Raw genomic sequence first — 23,697 nt, 5'->3', positions numbered from 1 at the left:
TAGTTTATCCCTTGTTAACAAAGTTAAACAAACCAGTGTCTTTTATGAAGTTAAAACCTTTTCTCTATTACTTTCTAATTTAATTACCTTTTACTCTATTACTTTCTACTTTATTTTCTGTAGAAAATGTTTCTGGACTTTTGAAAGATGTAATTTGAATTGTAATTTCCACAGACTTGGGAACACAAAGTTTGCTAGAAAAAAAGAAAAATTTACCATATTTTTGGAACATGTTTTAGATCATACCAATATTTTATAGTAATTCAATAATTTTCTCTTTACTCTATTTAAAAGAATTCAATGGAAACAATAGTAAAATGTTACAATGAACTTCAGCCTGAACTTAATATCCTCCTCTTTCAATCATAATGAATTTAAATGTTAAGTTTACCTAGGGAATCTGTTTTGCTAAACTTTCTTCCAGGAAAATGCCTAAAGGAAATAACAACCTTGGGGATATGGTACCAGGACTTTTGATATTAAATTAATAGAAAACACATAAGTTTCAATGATATTTTAAGCCAAAGTTAACTCAGAGTTGTCAGACTAATTTAATGATGAGCAAATAAAAAATTAGATGTTTATTGGAATGCTACTTTGCTGCTTAAATAGATGATCAACTAATTAGTCATGACATCCTGCAAGTTTCTTTCCCTCTAAATTATCATATCTGGAAGAATACCTTTAGTAAAAAATTATCAGAAATAAATAAAATCTACAAAGAAAATAAATCCTAAGAGGCCAATAGTTTGTGTTAATTATTCCTGAAAAGATTAAGGTTACAGGAGTTTGTAATGAAGTCTTCTCTCTCAAAAACCTTGTGATACTAAATGACTTTAAAACAGAATTAAATACAGATAAGACCAAGGAGCATTTATTATTGGTACTACAGTCCAGTTTTCATGTTCATACAGTGATTTCAACTTAATTCAACATTTTTGGAATGCTGTTTTGTCTTAGGCACTAAGCTCAGACACTAAGAACAAAAAAGATAACCCAAGGTTCCTACCTTTGAGGAGCACTACCTAGAAAATTATTTTCAGATCATTAGGATGACTCATATCCTAGGGCTAACCTGAATCCCTAAATCACCCTGTGATCCTGAAAGCTTTTCTTTCCATATTCTTCAGATGAATTTTCTTATTTCCTGTCATTCCTTTGCTCAAATTCATCCAGAGCATCCCACTGACTCCACACTAGCTAAATCAATTGTTGTTAACCTTTGAGGGGATCCAAAGACCAGTCTGAGATCCTGACTAAAATGTGGCTTTCTTCCTTCAAAAACATGTGCAGAAATGCCCTGGAAACTGATTCCCTGAACATAATATATAAAAAGCAAAATTTACAAGCGATTATGCTGGGCATAATCCTCCCTCACACTGTTATATTTTTATGAAAAAAATTGCTACCTCCTAGAAAAAGTACATAATTCTAAAAATTCTAACTTCGTAGTAGCAAATCTCAGAGATTTAGCTAAAATGAGATAAAACTGTGACATTAGGAATACTTACTTCATCTTTGATAATCAATTGTGACTTTTCTCCCCAAGGCAACAAGTGTTGAAATCCTTAATTCACAAAGGTATACAGAACTAATCCTTTGCCAGTTTAAGGTAGCCTGTGTAAAGGAACACCAAATTCCTCCAAGGATTTCAACTTATCAACTCTGCCTTCAAGTTCAAATAAGACCTCTGGAAAGTCAGCAAATTTCTAATAGAGAAAAACATCATATTCTGTTCCAATTTCCTGGCAATACTTCTTGGAAGGATGGTGACAGCTGCTGATACAAAAAGTAATGAGGCACAATGACGTGCTCAGGCCTTTCCTCATCAAGCAGGAAGACCATACTGTGTACTTGACATCTGCCCTGAGTGTTGATCTCCTCCACTCTATATGTTCAGCGAAAGAGAGTACTTTGAAGATGTTGACAGTCTTCAGCTTCCAAAAAGTATCCTAGGGCTGGGGAGATAGCTCAGTTGGTTGAGTGCTTGCCTTGCAAGTACAAGGCCCTGGGTTTGATGCCCAGCAACCCCCCCCCCAAAAAAAAAGGGTCAAAAAGTATCCTAAAATGGATCTGCTAGCATCAGAAAGCACATGGAAACATGAAGCTGTATGCACCAAGAGGCACCTGGCAAGTGATGAAGAGTCCTGCCTCAATTTTCTTTCATGGACCATATTTAAGAACTTCTGGGATAAACTATTTGATCCTCCCATTCCCCTAAACAAATGCTATTGCTCAATTATATGCTTTCATTCTTGACATTTTACCCATTAAAAAATGTTTTTTCCCTTTCTTATGTATTCAAATGTTGTCCATCTCTCAAGACCAAGACCAAAGCCAATCTCTTTCATTAATTTTCCCTGATTACTGCAGTCTGAAATAACCTATCCCTCTTCTGAACTCTTAAAATGGTTGCTCTCTGTTCTCAAAGTGTGGTTCTGAGACCACTAGCTTAAAAAATGCACCATGATCTACATTTTCACAAACACCAGAAAGAACTGGTGACAATTTCTCCATTTTCCTGAATCTATTTTGTCACTCTTAAAAGGATAGCTCATTCTCCAGATGGATGAAGAGAAGGCTAACAGTGTCTACTGTTGCTGGGGTGACTAGACTGAATCATTTGAATCATTCCTTTCTATAATCATTTTCACACAAAAAGTTTCAATTTATCAACTGTGTACTTATCAGATCTACAGTTACTGTATTACCTCCACCCTTGGACTTTCAATCCTTACCTGCCAATGCCATGGCAGTCTTTCTATTCTAAGATGCAGTTACCATTTTCAAACTTAACTTTCCACTCTGAGAATTTCAGCAGAGCCTCTAAAGAAGGTAAACAAACAGCCACAACTAACATCATCTAGGAGGGCCATATAGCCCACCTAGTAGAGTGCCTGCCTCTCATGCTGGAGGCCCGGGTTCGAATCCCCACCACTGTGGGATTGTGGAAATAACTAACATCATCTACTCAAATAAGATACAAAATCAAATGTTTTCTGGAGCCAAGCAGTAACCTCAAGATCATATCTTACAACAGATTCACACTGCAGATGGGAGAACTATGGGAAATGGGAACAGGGTATTTGGGGGCAAGATAAAAAAAAAAAAAAAAAAAAACCAACCTGAAATTTAAAAATAAAAGTCTCAAAAGATAAAATCATGCAGAGCCAAAAGATATGGTCCCAATTAGCTCACAGATTCAACATTGAGGATAAGTGAATTAAGAAAGTAAACAAAAATTAAAAGCATGAAAATAACTCAAAATGTAAAAGATGAGATGGGTCAGATGTCTACAGAAATGGTCCAAAAAACTGTCTTTGACGTTACAAGTAATGAGGTGAACTCAGTACCAGTTACACTTAATAAGTTATCATTTATTGGCTGTATGCCAGACATTGGGCTGTTTTACATACATTAGATCAATTTTATTAAATAAAATCAGTTTTAAATTCAGGAAAAAATGTGTTAAAGGTGATAATTTATACCTTTATAAGAAATCAGGAAAGCAAAAGACCATGTGAGGTATCTGCAGCCTGATCTAGTAGAAAGAGTACTCTGAAGATTTAACATCTGGTCTGAGTGAAAATTGTATTTCTATGGGAAGACTGATGTATCACACTGAGATCTGATTCAATGCTCATCATGCAACCTTCCAGTTTATTTTTCTGTAGATTTGCCTACTGGGAAAAAATGAACTGACCCACAAACATGAGAGGCTATTGTTCCGGAAACTCGTCACTGCAAATTAAAGAACTGGCATGTTGGAATTTATCAATATCTATGAGACTGGTTACAGTGACACAGTCCTTTAGCACCCAGTCATCTATAGATGAACCAATAATCAGGGACACCCTTAGAAAACAGTGGCCATTTCAAAGTTACCTATGAGACCAGTCTGGGAAGCTAGCCTGCTCTGTCTTACTATTCAATTTCTCTGAACTACCATTTCATGTGATTTCACACATGCATGCACATGTGTGCATACAAAAATGAAAGAATCAGTTTGTTAGAAATGAAAATGGTGGAAAAGGACGACAAAAAATAGTTTTTCTCCATGCTCCAGAGCACCACCTTGCGAATTTAGAGCTTAGTTTTTACAGTGAAGAAGGCTGAAACTGTTCATTTTTAAAATAGCATCAATAAGTATTTGTCTTGTTTATTAAAAAAAATTAGTTACCTGAACAAAAGGAAAAAATTAAAATAGAACTTAGTTTATATAAAAATATAAACTTTCATCAAAGAATAAATATAAATATCAAAACATTGCAAATGTCCTCAAATATATGCAACACATTGTTACTTGGGGATTTCCTTTGTTTATTCTGTTTTTGTTTTCTTATGTTATTCCCATAGAGAAGAGATCTATAATAGAGTCCTAACATGACATCGCATTTCTTGACAAGACTTTAGTTCATTATATTGCACCAAGAATCCTGAAGTCAGAATGCATTAAGAACCATTAGGACTGTATGATCCCTAATGTTTGAGGATAACCCACGTATGCTATAAATCTCCAGGACATAATTGTACTTGCTCTACTACTGAATTTTAACTACTGTGATGGTGTTGTGACAATATGCTTTTAGTCTGATTAGCTTTTTTTCAGCCAGTGGTTGAAATTGTTATTAATACTATAGTATTTTCACACAGAATTATCCACTAATATAAATAATACACTGAGAAGTACTGCCATCTTTAGGAAGAATACAGGATTAATTATCTAAAGTAAAATTCAAATGTTAAGTATTTAATCTCTATGAATCCTATCATGGACATTTGGCATGGGACACATTTATTTAGGACTCCTTTTTTGTGACACGATATGGTTCCCAAGATCTAAAAATCAACCAGGTCTAACAGGTTTCATTCATCTCTGAAAAATAAAGCAATAATTGTAGTAATAAACTAACCAAAATAAAACATGAATGATCAAAATTAAGAGTGTATTTTTATCAAGATGATCGTGAGTTATCAAGACTATATCATTATGGGGGCTGAGGATATAGCTCAGCTGGCAGAATGCTTGCCAAGCAGGCACAAGGCCCTGGGTTCAATCCTCAGCACCACAAAAAATAAAAAGATCATTACAAACTTATTTTAGAAACAAATGAAAAATTATTTTTATTATTTTTCATGAGGTTTTAGATTTAAAAATTTAGAAAATAAAACAAAACTTTGTGATTGATATTTATAACATTGCTTCTCACTGGCCCTGATAAACTGTTATGCATACCATACAGACTTTTACACAAATCTAAATGTAAATGATTTTTCCGAAAACTTCATCTCTGCCACTTATTTTTTAAACTGAAAATAAAACATCCCAATTAGCTATATTTAGTAACTAGCAGAAATAGCTACTATAGAAATATCTCATTTGTTAACTTCAGTGTGATTTATCATAAAACAAATCAATGACCATGATCTGTCTAAAAGAAATGTGAAATACTACTTATGTTAAACACAAGGTACTCAATTGATATGCTAGTAATAAAGAATTATTTAATAGTCTATTCATTCTTGTTAGCAAAAGCCATTTATCTAAATAATATGTAGTGCACTAAAATGGAAAATTCATGGGTCAAGAAATAAGAATGCCTGCAATATTCAGATATATTAAGTGAAAAAAGGTATAAGTTTGTACAATGTGCTACCACTTGTGTAAAGGAGAATGTATACATTTATATAGATATATAGACATAAAGCAGCTCTTGAAAGTCCAAGAAACTGGTAATTGCTTGCCTCCAGCAGGGAGAAGAATGGGAGAACTGAGATGGGCTAGGGAGCAAACTTACCTTTCTCTCACAGTACACCTCTTTGTACTGTCTTATTTTTTTTAGATATACATATTATTACCTAGTTGGTTTGTTTCTGACTTCTTTTAACTGTAAGTGTGACCTTGTGCAAGCACTTACCTCAATTTTTCCTTTTAAAATCAAGTTATACTACATCTCTAGATTTCCTATCTACGTGTCAACAAAATTATGACTCGAAAGAATATACAAAATTTGAGGTGGCAAAATAACTATAAGCCTTATTTTGCAGTGAGTTACATAACAAGATATTTTAATTATTTGTACTTCTGCCTGCCCCATTTCTATCCAGCTAAAAAAGCAACATAGTAAGCAAAAGAGCAGAGAAAGAAAATTCATGTTTGAGAACTTGACAATGTTTTTCTTCTTCCTTTTTATTTTATATCAAAAGTAAAAACCTGGTTAAGTGATTCCTTGATTTTTACATATCCAAACTATTGCTTCTAGGATATACACTCACCAAACATCCTAATAAATCATTCAGTATTAAAAGTATAATAGATAGGATTTGTGTGGCAGATCCTGGTAGGAAAGTGAAAAATCACCCCCCAAAAATTAGTCCAAGAATCCCCCAAAATCATCTTGTAACCTTCCTAAACAGAAGATTCTAAGAGAATGAGAGGTAGCCCAGAATAGAGCAATAGAAGGCTTAGACCAGGAAAAGAAAACACTAAGAAGAAACTCTGACACCTTACAGAACAGAGAAAAATTGAGACAGCCTAATGGTCCATTCATTCATAACACTATTATTCATGCTGTGGGGTAATAGTGCTAGTGTTGGTCTTCAAGAGCTCAGAATCTAATCATGTGAACAATGTAACTAATAAGAATTCAATAATAGCACAAAGAATAAAAGCAAAAAATAAATACTAAAGCAGATGATGTGAGGTCACCAAAGGAAGAGGTCTCCATAAATTGGAAATGTCAAGAACAGATTTACAGAAGAAAGAGAACTTTAAAGTCTGTGTAATAAAGTTATGGTGATAGCAGAGACAAAGTGAAAAAAATCAATGTAGGAAAGCAATTCAACTAGGATGGTAGCAGTGGTGGCAGTAGTAGTCAGTAGTAGGACAATTAGCTTTAGTCATAGTTCGGTTCTAAATAACTTGGCAAAAATGTTAGAAATTATTTTTCAAACACTGGGTTGCCAAATTTTCTTTATATAACACTATACAGGTGTGATGACATACTAGTAATATATCAAAAATTGACTAACTAGGCTCAAATCCAAGATCAGCATGCATCTAAATGCAAGTTTTTAATAGGGTAGGGCCCCAAGACAGAGACAAATACATAGAATGCACCTCTTCCAGCATTTTCTTGCAGGTATTGACATTATTTCCTATCACAACCTTCATACTCAGGAGTCAGCTCCACCCCAAAAACACAAAACCAGGAAATCAAGAGGTGCCAGTTTTACTTTCATATTAAGATTATGGATTGGGCCTGGTTGATAACATAGTGATGTGACTGTTACTACATGAAAAAAAAAAAAGTTCATTAAAACAAAACAAAAAACTATCTTTTACTGCCTAGTAATCTTGCATTTGAATAATGTTATAACCACTTAACTTTCCACAAAATACACAACATAGATGGATAAAGGATAAGTGTGTTGTTATTGCTGTTACTGGTAATATACTGATAAGCTTTGTAATAAATTTACAAAATTTACCTCTAAAATATTGGCATAGGGCAAGAAAGAATAACAAATATAAAGGCTATTGAACAGATAAGTCTTCAATCCAGAAAGCAAAGATTCCAAAATTCTATTCACTGTTTTTTTTGTTACAATACTTGAAACACCCAAAATTACCTTTATCAATAATCTATTAGGAATTTACTCAAATGGGAATTGATATATAGAAGTTTGTTGGAGGGAAAAATTGGTGTTTAAACATATTAACTAAAAAGAAAGACTTGAAACAGACATGAGTAAAATCCTAGGCTGGTGCAGTTCTGTGCTATGGCAGTGTGCCTTGGGTTATGGTTGGGGATCTTGGGCTTTTAGGCCCTTACCTACTGATTAAAGTTCAACATGAGAAAAAGTAACCATTTTCAAACATTACAATGGGAAGTTGGTGTGTGGAGGGGGCACTTTTCCATTTACTATAGATCACAAAGGAATAACAAAATAATTGTTTTCTACAGCTATCCTTCTCTAATGTCTATCAGCATTTCTATCACTAACTCCAGTTTTTAGGGATCATAAGTCATCCATTAATTTTACTCTACTAAATTCTTCCCTTTAATGACAGATATTTAGTTAATATTGAAAAGCTGGTCGACCATAGGGAGGGAGGAGGGAAAAGGTAAAGACTGGGGAATGATATTGGCCAAATTATATTGTTATATTGTGTGCATGTACTATTATATAACAATGAATCCCAACATTATGTACAGCTATAATGCACCAATAAAAGGTGGAAAAAAAGAATAGATATTTATAAGTTACCTAGTCTTTCTATTGGCACAATGAAATAATCAATTCAAATGGCATACAGACTTACACTTTCTGTATTAAATCAGAAGTCTCAATCATAAGCTGGGCTAAGTCCTATAAAGTCACTCTGCATACCCTCCTAAGACCGTTAGCCTAGGGAATAAACTTCCCCAATGAGGCTTCATTTCTGCCTCAAGGGGACAAAAATTTCTATTTGAACTCTAGTAGTTGTCTAGATGGCAAGATCAAGGTAAGTTTTATCAGTATGTTCTTCCTTCAGAAAAGAGATGAAGAGGGAAGAACCAGTGAGGGTCAGAGGAACATATATGACAATGCAAGATCTACCTTTTATTGTAATAAGTATTCATGAGCCCAAAAAGCACACCTCTGCAAAGTAAAATTAATATACTTCAAGTCACCTGTTTAACTTTTAACAGCATCATTTTCCCCCTTGACTCTGCATATGGATACTAAATCACTTAAATTTATCACATGGACCATGTCTGTCCGTTAGATCTTATCACTCAGATGGCTCCCCCTAGTTTTGATGCCTACATTGAAACAGACACAGTTCCTGTCTTGGCAAGAGTCACAGGGACTAAACTGTCATGCAAACTGGACAAATCAAAACTATGGGACCCAACAAATATTGTCCAGGCCAAGAACACTAATATATTGTTTTATTTTTAAAAAATACTTCCTTTAAAAAAAAATAATCTTTTAAAATAGGTCTCAAGAGATTTTATCTCAAAAGCCCTGTGAATACAACACATAGATCAAATCACACTTCCTAATAATATTATAATTACACTTCTCAGAGTAATATCACATATAAATCATATTACATATTTTTAAACAGGGGTTGGGGGATAGAGAGATGAGAGAATTAATGATAGCCAAATACCATTTCTCAAATGAAAACCTGAAATATACAGAAAGTAGGTACTGCTAAATTAACTAATAAGCCAAAGGATGTACAGGGTAGTAGATAATACTGATCCTATTTATTCTTCCTAGTAATCTCAAGACCTGTGGCTTCAACAACTACAGTAACATAGCCCCTGGGGTCTCTTTCCTGGCAGCTAACCTGCATATCCTGCCTCTATTAAGCATTTCCACTTAGATGTCCCACAAGCATCTAAATTAGCATGTCTAAAATTTCCAAGATTTCCCTCAGAAAAGTGCTTGCTCCTCCTCCTGTATTTCCAACCTTGAAGAATGGTAACACCCACCCACCCAACTGGAATGATGAAAACTAGAAACCATACAAGAGGTCTTCATCTCCACTGTCTGCAAAATTCCACTTCTGAAATAACTATTCCATCTGTATCCTTCTCTATAGTCTCTATTGCCATTACCTTAATTCAAGTCCCATCATTCTATTATACAGAATTCTGACACTGGCTCTTAAGTGATTTTCTTAATACAACTCTTATCTCTCCTCTCATTCCAATAGTCTCTTTGGTGTCATGAGATGTTCCTGTCCTTTCAAAAGCTACTCCTAATCTTGACAATAAAGTTCAACCTACTTGGTTCGTAAGATCTTTTTAAATTTTGCCTCTGCTTTCTCATATTCCTTCCCTTAATCTGCAATGTGGTTTCAGGTCTCCATACCAACCTGCGCACTTTTTTGTTTAGCTCTTTTGAAACTCAAAAATGAGTTTAGAAACTATGAGATACCTTTGCAACCCTTCAGTGTGCCTTAATATTCCACTTCTCTTGTCTTACAATGTACTCCTCTCCCACAGTACCAAGGAGGAACTACGGCTTATCTCTGGAACCCTAGCGCCTGATTCTGCCTCCCACAAAGTTAGAACATAGTGTGCCTATGGACCAAAGTGAAGCAGGTCTAGAGAGTGGATTCGAATACTCATGAAATGCTTTGATCTGTGATACCTGAACAGGCTCTATAGAAAAAAATATTTAATTTTCTGATTAGTATTAATCTATCCCCTGATGACACTTTAAACAATTTTTCACCTTCTGTTCAATAAAGTTTAAGTTAAAATCTTCAGTCTTTAAAAGGCAAATAAACACCTCACTTCAAACACAACTAGCCCTACAAGTAATAAACTCTTTAATTAACAAGTGATACAAAGGCTTGCATCACTCAAGAGGCTAAAAAGGAATCTGGGTTAATTCAATCTAGCAAATACTTGTTTGCCTGCATACCTAGGGTTCCACCTATGCATCAAAACAAGATAAACAAATCTTGCTGCCTAAACCCCACAACCCCAAAACATCATAGTCCCAGATCCCTTCAACTTCCTATAATCAACCCCAGTAAGGTTTGTGCTGTTTTTAAGTCTCAGCAGCAAAGATGATTAAAGTCTATAAAACTATTTCCACCCCTATACTGAACATATCAAATTAAAAATTAAATGAAGGGGACCTAGAAGCAAAACATTAAAATTTTTTTAGTAAAGAAAATTTTCAGTACCTGAAGACCAATAAACACATCTATCCCAACAATATCATACTGAGAATAAAATGCATGTCATCTTCAGAGGGTCAACTTTTACTCTTAAGAGCAATTGGTCCCTGAACAGACAACCTGCTCTACCCATATTTGTCTTTAGTTGACCTAAAAGGACCACAACTGACAGGAGGGTCAGAAATGAAAAATACTTTCAGATTCACATTTATCATACATCTGATGCTCAAGGAATAAAAGGAGGACAAAGGTTCAGCTTCTGTGTATTGAAACCTTACTGAAGGAGAATATCTAAAAGTATTTTAGACTGGATCTGAAGCCCAAGAAACTCATAACTTGTGAACAGGAGTAGGTAAAAGTATATCACACTTTTAAAAAAGGCAATCTTTAAAAATATAGGGGTATTTTTTTTATAGACTTATAGTTCAAAGTGTGAATCACAGGCCAGAGGCATGGACATCCCAGGAAAGTTTATTGGAACTGGAAAATCTTGGGTCCTACCCCAGAACTACTAAGTCAGGCTCTGCATTTTAATAAGAAACAGATCTGTATATATGTTAAGGTCTGAGATTGTCTAGTTTTATAGTCAAGTAGTTCTGGTTAACCCATCAAATCAGCTAGATTACTGGTACAAAATATAGGTTGAGAGCATCAGTAATCCAAAAATTCAAAATCAGAAATGCTCCAAAATCAGAATCTTTTTTGAGTGCTGACATGATGTCACAAGTGGAAAATCCCATATCTGACCTCATGTGATAGATCACAGGCAAAAGCAGAATGCTAAAATACTGTATAAAATTACCTTCAGGTTATGGATATAAGATATATATAAAACATAAATGAATTTCATGATTAGACTTGGGTCCCTACCTAAGATATCTCATTATATATATGTGCAAATATTCCAAAATTTGAAAAATATCTGAAATGCTTCTCAACCAGAAGCTCAGTTCCCATTACCACATAATGCAATCTGATAGATGTGGAGGGAGTTCAAATATTTGTATGTTTGTAATTTTTATATGCAATTTGAATTCATATTCTAGTTAAATTAGTATATCCCGAGTAGTTTTAGCTTTACCAAAATATAGAACTCCTTTAAATACCAAACACTGAAATACAGTTTATGTATACAAAATACTTCAGGCACTCCATTTTATAGAAGACAAATGTTAATTTGCATATTTACATAAAGTCCTTCACAGGAGATTCAATAATGTCTTTTTTCAAAAAACTGAGGTTAACCTAGAAGTCTACCCTTTTCCAAAAAGACCCAAATTGTTGTTTGTTGGAAGACATTACACTGAAATCACAAGGAACCACTAACACAAGCCTGTGATTTTTTTATTACAAGAGTCATCCAAGAAGGCAACTTTATTCATACTAACAGTAATTCAAATACTCAATTCAATCAATAGCAAAGTGAAAGTCAAAAACATGAGAACTAAAATATGAAAAACTACTTTATCAACTTCACAGATTATCACTATTGGCATGTAATCCAAGTATGCAAGTATATGTTTAGCGACTAAATTAAGTTAGGAATAAAGACAAACTAGTAGTACTTATTTCAATAATAGTCCAAAATAAAGATTTTTAAATTCTTCTGGAGCAGTTTTGCAGGTCACTTAACTGATATTCACTTAACTGATATTGATACCCAAAAACTCATTCCCTCCACAAGTCCTACTAGACACATACTTATGTACCAGGTTCCATGTTGGGCACTGAGGATGCAAGGATGAATGGATGAAGCCCTGCTTCAAAGGGCCTTTTCGGTCTTTTTAGGGAAACCCAAATACACAGATAATTACAAAACATGGCAGTAATTTCTCTGAGGGACAGGTGGAGAGTGAGATGAGTACAATGAAGGGACATCTATTCCTGCCTTGGAGACAGGGAAGAAATGAGTACTGAGAGAGTAAGGGTGGGTGATATAAGAGACATTTCAAGCTGAGTCAACAGGGCCTTGTAGAAAAGAGCATGACTCAAGATTTTACACTCTGGCTTCAGTATGGAGTAACAGCTCAAGAGGGAGCCAAGTGGAAGAAGGGTCAGCTAGCTATTACCTCAGGGCTAGTGATATATGATAAAGGAAAATTAAACTAAGAAACAGTAATGGCTCAGGGTAAAAGTGAGAAGATTCAAGACATGTTAAGCAAGTAGAATAGCAGACTACAACAAGAATGATGAAATGTGTGCTATGGGTCTAAGAAGAAGTCAAGAAAAACTTGTATTTCTAGGTAGTATATATTTGCAATAAAGGGAAGATACATTCAGTTTTTCATATGGTGGCTAAGAACAATCACATGGAAATATCCAACAGACAGCTGAATACATAAACTGGACGAAAGACATGAAAAAAGTCTAAACACTTCTTGAGAGTGACCAGGTCTTATTTTTCCTCAAATCCTAAATGCTAGGTATAGAACTTGGCATAAAATAATTGTTTAAGTGTAGATGGATGAATAAATGGGTAAATAAAAGATAAAGAAATGTAAAGGGTCAATTAGGTTTGGCCAATGAACTAAACTCATGCATTGATTAGCATTCATTCTATACATTTCATATTTAACCTATCTGTGGTGACTCTGGATGAATTAAACTCAGTTTACAAAGAAGGAAAGTATATCTTTTAGAAAAGTCCCCATTCAACATTTTGTTTTTAAGCTTTAGAATTTGAGAAGCTGCTGTCAGCTGAAATATCAATTTCAGCAGATTATCTCTAAGGTCTTTGATAAACAAGAAACTACATATTGAACACCCCCATAAGAAGAAGTCTCTGACATCAAGCAGTGCACAATTCCTACAGAGACAATTATTTTATACTCCAGCTTAAAAGCCACCGTTCCCAAAAAGCTTTCTGGATGAAATGCACAGAAATAATATTTAGACAGGAAAAAGGTCTAGTGATCTGTTACTTGATAAGAATTCCTCAGAAATGCAAGTTGTCTCCATAAGATGTGTGACATATTTAAAATTGCTTTGAATTGAACCATGATCAAACCTGGTTCCATCTTTTGGTTGGAAAGGATATACGGTGTCTTCACTAAAGTGTGAATGTGGGGTAACATAATTGTTGATTCTCATCCTTAGGGGAATAAATTCAAAAGGCAGAAGGCAGAGCCCACTGCTATTTTAGAAAGGTTAGATCTACAGACCAAGGTCTACCGGAATGTAGGAAGATTCTAGGATCCTTTTACTCCCCTGAAATTCTGTCTTTTTGCCAGTACTGATAAGTTATCATCCATCCACTCATTCAACAGATAGTTTTTAAGCACTACTATGTCCCAAGCATTGTGCTAGGCACAGGGTCTACACAATTCCCACAGACCCTTACATACTCTGCAGTGGGAAGACAGACATTAAACAAATCAATGCACAAATATAAACACACTTAAAATTATATTAGATGACAACAAAGAAAGAAAGATGACACATAACTGCAGAGGAGACATAGTTTAAATTAACTTTATTTAGAAGTGACATTTAAGCTGAGACTTGAAAGATGATAAATTACTCAAGCAATGAGCATACAATAACACATTTGTAGTTTAGGAAGATTGTTCTGGCAGCAGCATGGAAGAAAGATTAGAAAAGAGATGAGTTAGTGAAGGTAAGAGATAAGAATCCACACTAAACAAACTAAAAGTGGAGATAGCAAGGAGGAAACAAGTGTGAACAATTTTCAGAGGCACGATGGATAGGCATGGATCATTGATTAGGTAGAGTGTAAGGGAAATAAGATATTTGCCAGTACTCTTTCAGCTTAAGTAAGTGGAAGGATAAGGGTTAAGAATAATTGAGACAGGGAACAGATAAGGGAGGAACAAATTTGATAGGAGAGATAGGTTTCATTATCTGAGAAGGTAAGCTGCACTGCATAGTATTAGACAGGCATGAATTAAACAAAGGTAAATCCTAAAAAGAATTATCCAAAAATCACTAAATGCATACCCATACAGTATATAATTAATTATGGGTTAATATGGTCAATACAGCACTGCCATGAGCTTGAACTTGTCATCACTACTTAGTAAAAAAGGCAGAAGCTAGGAGGCTCACACAAAGGAGGCAGGTGACAGAGACAATGAATAACAAAAATGAAGAGGAACTCACATATTACAAGATAAAGTAATGGGAAAAGAAGTAAAAGCAAAGACAGACTGTGGACTACTGATAGGCCTGAAGGTAACTGATATGTTCTAGCCTTCCTTCTTTACTTCCTTCAACATTCTCCTAGCACCTGTTTTGTGCCAGGTACACTGCAAAGCACTGGTAACACAAAGATAAGACATAATTTGCTTGTAAGCTCAAAATATGTTCAAATATCCACAGCCTGATGCTTACCAAAAAAGGAAAGAAAAGAGGAAGGGTAGGGAGGAAGGAGGGAGGGAAGGAAAGGAGAGAGACAAGCAGGAAGGGAAGGAGTGGCAAGGGGGGAACAAATGAAGGAACCAACCAACCAACCCTGAGTTTCACTACTCAAAATGATGTAGTATTCAATAAGATACCAATAATAAGGAAACAAAATATCAAAAAGATCAACAAATTCTTAGACAATTAAAAGTTGCTGCTGAAACATGAAACTAAAGCACAGATTAAAAGTCCGTAAAATAATGATATGCTCTAACTTAATAAACCGCTGTGTATCTTAGCTTTATCACAGATGTTACATCTGACTTTTCATTAAACGGTTGAATTGATGTCAAGGAGGAGGCAACGAACATCAAATGGCAAAGCAAGATAACCAGAAACTAAGTGCTAGAAAATATTTCAGCAGCAAATTGATACCAATTCAATGATCACAACAACAGTAATATTTGTTGAGTTCTTACTTGAATGAGGCATTGTGCTAAATACATTATACACAACTTTGATAAATTCCACAACCAACCTACCTATAAGGTAGTTTCTAATGCTACCATTTTACAGACAAATTGAAGCTTAGAAAGATGAAGTAACTTGCCCAAACTACACAGCTAGTGTTCTTTTCCCCCAAAAGAATAGAATGTTGCCAGGTACATCATGGACACTCAACAGTGTCTATTGTTGGAGAAATCAATGACAGATTATATAGCTACTAATGAAAGTAAGCCCAAATGCTAAAAATACAAGTAGAAAAGCAGAAACAATACTTCAAGGATTTACTAAATCACCAACTCAAACTGTGCAGCATAATTGTGAGTGTCTGGAAAACAGCAACAACTGCCAGAATGGCCTAATATGTTGCTACAGAAAACGTAATTGCTCTTTCTCAGTGAAAACTTCAGGCTGTCTATGAATCTACAAAGCCAAAGACAAAAATGGCATCAGGCAGTTCAGAATAAGAACTACAGGTGCAGATCAAGGGAATATTCCCCACATTTCTCAGTATGGGAAGGGCTTTTGGTTCAGCATTCAAATAATTGTCAAGACCACAGGCCGCCTTTAACTCTATCACCTTTTAAAAAGAAAAGCACATATATTAGAAAGCTTACTACATTCTAGCGCTGCCCCTTTTCAAAAGGTTCTCACCAAAAGATTCCTTTTACTGGGCTTAGGGCCATGACTTATGCCACTAACTCTGCCACCATGATCACAAACGATAGGACTAGCAGAGAGCACCTGTCCTAAGAGCAGCCAGTCTGCAGAATGGCCAGCAACCTACAGAGATCTGGCATGGGAGATCTGCCCATTAGACAATGTATCTACCTGAACCAACCAGAATTGTTCCTTATAAGAGTTGGAACTCAAGCTGTATGAAGAGAAAATATAGCTCAAAGACACAGAGAAGGCAGGCAGCAGAAAGTAATGGGATGGTTACAACCATACTGAGAAGGTATAATTGAGATTATTTGTGTGTTGTTTTAAGTAGAACCAGAGTCTAAAAAGGGCTAATAGCAGCAAAAAAGCATACTTCTGCCCCTAAGAGGGCAACACCAGGTTCACTGAATTTTCCTGTAATGCCTACAGAAACTAGGAAAAGTCAATGCAACTGAAATCTCTATGGTGAAGTCAAGTTGTACAATTACTCCTTGATTCCTGTTAAGTCCTGGCCACTCTCTCTCTGCCCATAAAGCCTTCTAACAAACCCCTCACTAGTTACAAACCAAGTAAAATTTTGTGCTTGTAACCAAAAGAAAAAAGAAAACACCACCATAATAACACAGTTTTTTTTTTTTTTTTTATTTTAGGGTTTGCATGCACACACCTGTGATCAGACAACATAGTAAGCTGGGTGATGGCTGGCAATGAAATATTGTGAATCTCAATTCCATCTTGTGCCATCTGTGGTTTGAACAGTTACTAAGACCTAGTCAACTGTTCTAGAGAAGGGCCTTCTAAATCTTAAAAATTAACAATCCATATCATAATAATTGTACAATTAAAGATTAAAAAGAAATTCAGGGCAGTTATAGGAAACAAAAGCATCTCCTTTTTTCTTGCTCTTATGTGTACATACATCTGTTTGTGTTGGTATTTTGTGGCAAATAAGTGAATTGGTTTTCTTTAGAATCATATTGGAACAACAGTTAAATAGTCAAGATGGCCAGGCAAAAAAAGGACAAATTGGAAAATTATGCAGATGTTTTGTAGAAAGTATAACTTGATGATCTAAGTCTTGAAAATCATTCATAAATTTCACTAAATGTGTTCATAAACTTGAACTTTATGGTCCATTAGCTTAGCTTATCTTCCCAAAGTCTGCCTACACAAAGGAAAGTGCTCAGAATCCTCAAATGTCACATGGGTTGCATCCCAAGGGACTCAATGTATCTAATAAGCAAAAGGAATTAAAATAACATGGTTACTCTCCTATATGAAGCTTATATCTTCCTAACAACTTCTGTCAAAAATTAAACTACATAAAAATTCTTTCCCTAAAAGTCTTTTTTTCATGTAATTCAACCATTTGTTCATACTATGTTTCTAGTGCTTCACTAGTTTTTCCTTAGAAGTAGTCCTTGCTTTTTCTTTCCACCCAGTCAAAACTAGCAGGTATAAGTTCAAGTGTGCCAAAAACACCTAGATACTCAGGAACAGTCTCAACTGTTTTTTTTTTAAATGTTTGCAAAGCCAAGAAAGTAAGTCTGACTAAAAGATACAGTTCTATTTCTTAGAGCTTATTTTCAAGATAATTCCACAAATAGAAGGGACTAAAGTTCAACATTTGAAAGCCAAATTGTAATGAAAACTATATGTATTTAAGGTTCATTCTGATGTAATAATTTCTCATTTGGACATAACATAATTACAAACTCTTGTATTTAAAGTATTACCAGATTATATACAGCAGGACACCAGACAGGATGCAAGTTACTATTACTCAATCATCCAAAGTGGGGTGGGTTTTTAAATTTTTTGTTTTGGCTTATTTTGCTTTGGCTGTTTTTTCAACTGCATCATTCTATCACTTAAACATTACAATGTTTTGTGTGTCAGGAATATGGCTCAGATACCTGAAACATTTAAACCATTAAGAAGCCACACAATCCAGGTGTAAGAACTCCAGCATCAGATCTGAAGTTCAAAACACAAAGGTTCATCCAAACCTAGAAACAAGGGTTCTCTGATAATGCAAATTATACTAGTCCTGGAAGACAAGAAGTCCTAAAATCATTCCCTCACCCTTAAAAAGAAAGCTCAAGAACAGTTGGGTATGTAGGTAAACTTCCCCAGCAGATAATTTAACAGTAATAAGGTCTTAGCTGAAATTTGGAGAACTAACACTAATGACTACCATGGGCAGGGTTTTTGATGAATGCCGTTTCTTTTTTATCTCTTCATGACACATTCACCAAAGAAATTTCTGACTCAGCTAAATGGTGCTCTCCTGAGGAATCTATTCTTTCCACAATCGAATGCTTTCTTTCAAATAGTACTACATATCTCTAACTTGTTTATGAAATATTTCAGCAACATTTTCCAATTAAAATTTGATCCATGTCAATATTTTCCAATGATCAAAAATATCTGGGTGATAGATGGATACTAATGAGAATTTTGAGACAGATGGTTTGTTCTGGTAGGAAATCATAAAAGCAAAGTCTATCTTAATAAACGTGCTTAAAATTCCCTAATGCCTTTGCAAAACAAATTTCTAAGAATGATAAACTACTAATGTCTGACTAGAAAAGAATTTAATAGCAAATAATATAGTTGGTTGTCTTCAAAATCCCAAATAAACACACAAGCAGCAGATAAAATCTGATGTGCAATGAAGTTCTCTGTTCTAATGCACAAATATCTATCTAAATTTAATTTTAGTAGGCAATAAAATTGCATATTTGAACATGCTATGCAAGTGACTTACAATAATAACATCTAATATTTATTTTAACATGCCAGGCGCTGTTCTAAGTACTTTACAAGTATTTTTCATCTTATCCTCAGAACAAACCTGAAGTAAGAAAAATCATCTCCATGTTATAGGTGAGGTAACACTAAGGCACGAACTGTCTGAGTAAACCTGCACAAGGTCACATAGAAAACAATTTGTGAATCCCAAATTTTCACCAATTAATCTAGCTCCCAATCATTACATTAGGCTGCCAATAATACACTGAATGTTCTTGCAAATGGTAAAATGTGCAAATGTAAGGTTGCACTGAGGGCACAAACTGTTGTGAGATATAAGATCAGCTCTCTTACTAGCTATGTAAGCCTCAGTACATCACTAAACTTCCCTAAGCTTTATTTTATTTCTAAAAAATAAGGATAGTGAAGAAAAAGGTCTTACTTTGTAGGACTTTTGGTAGGATTAAGGGTATCATGCATATAAAGAGCAGCTAATTTGGCATAATACAAACACTCCATAAGTGTTATTATTAGCTATTACTCAGAATTATCTTTATTTTCATAAACATCTTAGTACTGATGGTATTTTCTAAATTAAATGAGATCCATCAATATTGGGATAATGAAAGTTTACAAAATTAAGACTCAAAAATCTCAAAGTATATGATAGAATAATTTTGAAATGGAAAGGCTGTTTGTTTAATACCATCATCAAACATTTATTTAAAGTGCCTACACATGAAAACATGCTAGGCACAGTATGAAATTATCAAGACAGTCCCTGACAGCAAAAACACATAATCAAGTAAATTAATTCTACTGAATAGGCAAAACACCAAAATGTCTAGCTTTGGGCTTTTCCCCCCAACTAGGTCTTTGTTAAAACACCCCTACACCCTGCTTCTGGTGGTGTAGTGTCAAAAATAAATAGCTTGAAAATACACTTCTTCCCAAATCCAGTGTAGAGCAACAAAGATTCAAGAGGAAATGAGGTGTACTTTCCATGCGCTTACTTTGCTTCCAAAAAACATTTTAGCTATCTTAGTACCAAGGATCTCTTTTAATTAACCAGAAGAGAACAAGACAAGATAAGAACTGAAGCTCAGAGGAAAGGGATATAGAAAGAAATTATGAGAGAGGGGAGGAATGAATTTGGGAAGCTGGAAAAGCCAAGATAATTGTAGGTAAGTTTAAGTAAAACATGGTTTTTTATTTTGCATTCTACCACATGCCTAATGCCTAAGAAACCAAACTAATAGCTGCTCCTAAGATTGCTAATCCACAGTCCTTTTGGCTCTTAAAGCCAGAGAGAGGGATAAGAACAGCATAGAGTACAGAAGGATTTCATCTAAGAGCACAGTCAACATCATGCTGCATATATACCTTAGAGCCTGTCTTCAGATCAGCTGAATGCCATGGCTAAATCATTATTCCGGTACACTACGGACTCCATTGGAAAAATAACTTCTATAACTCCAAAGTAAGAAACTAGAATATTTCCTGGGGCCACTATAGAATGCCTAGAAACATAATTTCTAAAACTTTAGAAGCATTTCTAACTCATTTTCAGTTGTTGTGCTATTCAAAAAGATCTTTTGCAAGTCCACAATAATGAATGATATCCATTTGTGCCTATTTCCATACATCTTTGCCTTAGCACCTATAGGAAAACTACTCCTTCTCTACCCATAACTTCAAGCCACAGCAAAACCGCAAGACTTTGTGCTACTGCATCCATAGTTTTAAAGCAAATTGAGTAGAAAGATTTACAGCAAGTATATTTTTCTAAAAAAAAAAAAAAAAAGTGATGTACTTTCCAGCAATAAAAGTAATCTGCACTCAATCAAAAAACTTAGTTCAGATATACAAAATTTGGTTAAAAATTAAGGATGGGTAATATAAATATTTTTTTCAAAGGTTTCTTTCTTCAAGTAAGGATAAGAAAAGGGGAAAATAGAGGCATGAACCAAAAGTGATTGTTGCATATTCAAGTGATATCTATATGTTCTAATGAACTTTTGCCCACTGTCAGTGGGCCCTCATCCAGCTCACTTTTACTATCCAAACTTCGGAAGCTGAAATACAAAACTATACATACATGTTAATATTGCTCTCTTCCACCACACTTAGCAATGAAAAGTATCCTTAGGAAGATAAGATGATCTACAGAAAAACTATTAAATGATATAATAGCAGTAGATATAATTTATAACCAGAGTTAGATCTTAATGTAAAATAAGCAGTTTCTCATGGCACTTTCTATGCTTAATTACTACTCACTAAAACAAAGAAGTCACACAAACATTTACTTATACAACCTATCTGCACAAAAGATTCTGGCACAAATTTCTTAAACCTCTTGTCCTCAAGAGCCCCAAGCCTGAGACTCTGAAATGACAGAACTCAAGAGTCAAAATAAAAACAAATAAGGATGAATGATTAGAAAGAAATAAGAAGAACAAATACTTTCTAATTGCTTGTTTTACCTTTCTAACGTGGTCTCAGTATAGCCTCGGTCATATCTGTCATAATCCATTAACTTGGTTATTATAAAATGTTCCCAATCTCTCTAGGCCCTTCTAATTCAGACAAGACCTGACAGTGCTGTTTTTTCTACATGACCCAGATGAAATCTTTCAACAGTCCCTGGAACTCTCATTTTCTCCTTAAGTTCTGTTGTGAATTATTAAGGAGGAGACACATTATGAATGGTCCTGTGGAAACTGGTGGGTGGAATAAAGAGTCTTCCAGCAATTGCCCCTCACCCCAGATATGAGGCTATTTTTTTTTCCTTCCCTACAGTATTTAACAAGTAAAGCTGAGTGGAAAAGGCTAATACAGAGATAAGATGTATCAAAGAGCTATTCTGTCTTTTAAGAATTCTTTTTAATAATTATTGCTACTTAAGTGAGGAAAATAACTTTGGAATATGTCTTATGTGTAGGAATGCATAAAAGATAACACCTTGCAAAAAGGAAAACATACAGGTTTAATAACATGCAACTAATGAAAATGGTTTATAAATGAAATACCACCTACACATTTAGTCCCTAAATATATTATGCTATTAGCCAATTAAAGTTAAACCTACAAGTAAAAATTTTCCATCTGTGGAAAAGTAATGTTTTTAAATTAAAAAGAAATCATTACTTCTTAAAAATAAAACTATCAAGTTATAATTCAAGTGTAGCTGCTCATAGTCACTGAAAGTTTAAATTTGATAATAAAACATTTAAGTTTCAACCAATGCACCCTTGTTGAAGCACATTTAGCTGAAATAACTTTGAGTCTGGTTTATTTCCATCACATATAGTACATTTTTCCAACAAGAGCATGTACATTCAATATAGAACATTTCCAGCAACAATTACAGTCTTTCTAATTTCCTTTCACAGTATATTTTAGTGCAAAGCACTAAGAGGGTAAATGTTTTCTAGCTATAGAGCATTTTTATGACCTTGTGAATCTTAAACATTTTAAAATTTTATACAAAAAGTATATAGATGGACAGGGTCCCTTCTAAGTACAGATTTGAACCTATATAAAAAACATGGTATTATTTTCTGCTGTACCTTTTAAAATTATAATTTGACACAAATTACTAAAAAATAAAATATTCCCTAAAAAGTACAAAACATTGATACACAAAAACCTGCCCAAAATTTCATAAAGATAGATGTACTACTGTTTTTTCTAAAATCTTGATTATAAAAATGGACAAGAATTCATTATTTTCTAAATTTTACAGTAGAAATCATATAATAGCTAAAGTGGTAATTTTAAATTTTTCTTGGGAGGAAAAAAAAAAAATCAGGGTTTACACCCCCATCTTCCTTTTTAGCAATGTTTAAAGAAATAAACTAGTATCATAGAAGTGGTTGTGCATGGATTGTCTGCATCCATAAAACATCAGGAAGCTATTTACTACCTTCATATTAACATTAGTAAACGTGTGGTCTTTAAAAAAATAGAAACTGAAAAATAAGGTTGCATCTATCATTAAAGTGCTTTATATAAAATTTAAATAGGGGAATGTTTAATTTTCATAAAAACCTCAGATGTTTAAATGAAAAATGTAATGATCCATGCATGAAAATGAGCTGGAACTTTCCTGAAGTATATACTTTAGAATAAAACTTCAAAGATTTAAATGCTAGAGAACAAGTTAGAAATAAACGGATGTAAAAATGATTACAAATATTTAGTAGACTAAATATTTATAATGTGCTGACACTAAGCTGTCTTTGTTCCTAATATACACTCACTAGAAAATCATATATCTGTACAATCCAGAAAAAAATTTGCCAAATACAGTGAAACAGCTAAAAATCACTAAGATATAAAATCTCTGTCAATTAAAAACCGATATTTTTTCAGGTTGTTGATGACTTTAATCAACAAATTATGTGGAAAACAAAATTTGCAACATTTTTGTAGAAACTGTAGACCAAATTCACAAGGTCAAGGTGAAGGTGGTTAGCTGATGGACTGTGATGACGATATGTAATGTCACATCTACTTGAAAGTGGTGGAATAGGCATTGCCTTAAAAACAAGTAGTTAGATGGCTATTATTTTAGTAAGAAAACAGAATTACAGTTGAAATTTTATGAAAATGTTTTTTCTCTCATAGTACCATGTGAAGACGTAAGTGGTTCTAACACCAATTTAAAATCTTTCCACAAAAATGAACTCCAAACCTTTTCGTACATCACTTGAAGTTAT

At 34.2% G+C, this 23,697-nt stretch overlaps 1 protein-coding gene across 2 annotated transcripts in view; it reads right to left on the bottom strand.

Annotated features, from left to right (window-relative positions):
• Znf800 (zinc finger protein 800) overlaps positions 1 to 23,697 on the bottom strand; it is a 49,361-nt gene that overhangs the window by 6,527 nt on the left and 19,137 nt on the right. Inside the window, exon 6 of one of the 2 annotated variants that reach the window (XM_047559889.1) lies at positions 1 to 23,697. This exon is cut by the window's left edge and continues 1,181 nt beyond it. The exons of the other annotated variant lie outside the window; for it this stretch is intronic. Coding sequence (XP_047415845.1) covers position 23,697 — 1 coding nt within the window. The 3' untranslated portion in view covers positions 1 to 23,696. 2 annotated transcript variants of the gene reach the window in all.

Source organism: Sciurus carolinensis, chromosome 8, assembly GCF_902686445.1.
Source record: "Sciurus carolinensis chromosome 8, mSciCar1.2, whole genome shotgun sequence".
Lineage (NCBI taxonomy): Eukaryota > Metazoa > Chordata > Mammalia > Rodentia > Sciuridae > Sciurus > Sciurus carolinensis.
Note: the sequence above shows the minus strand (reverse complement) of the source record. Positions and strands in the feature narration are given on the sequence as shown.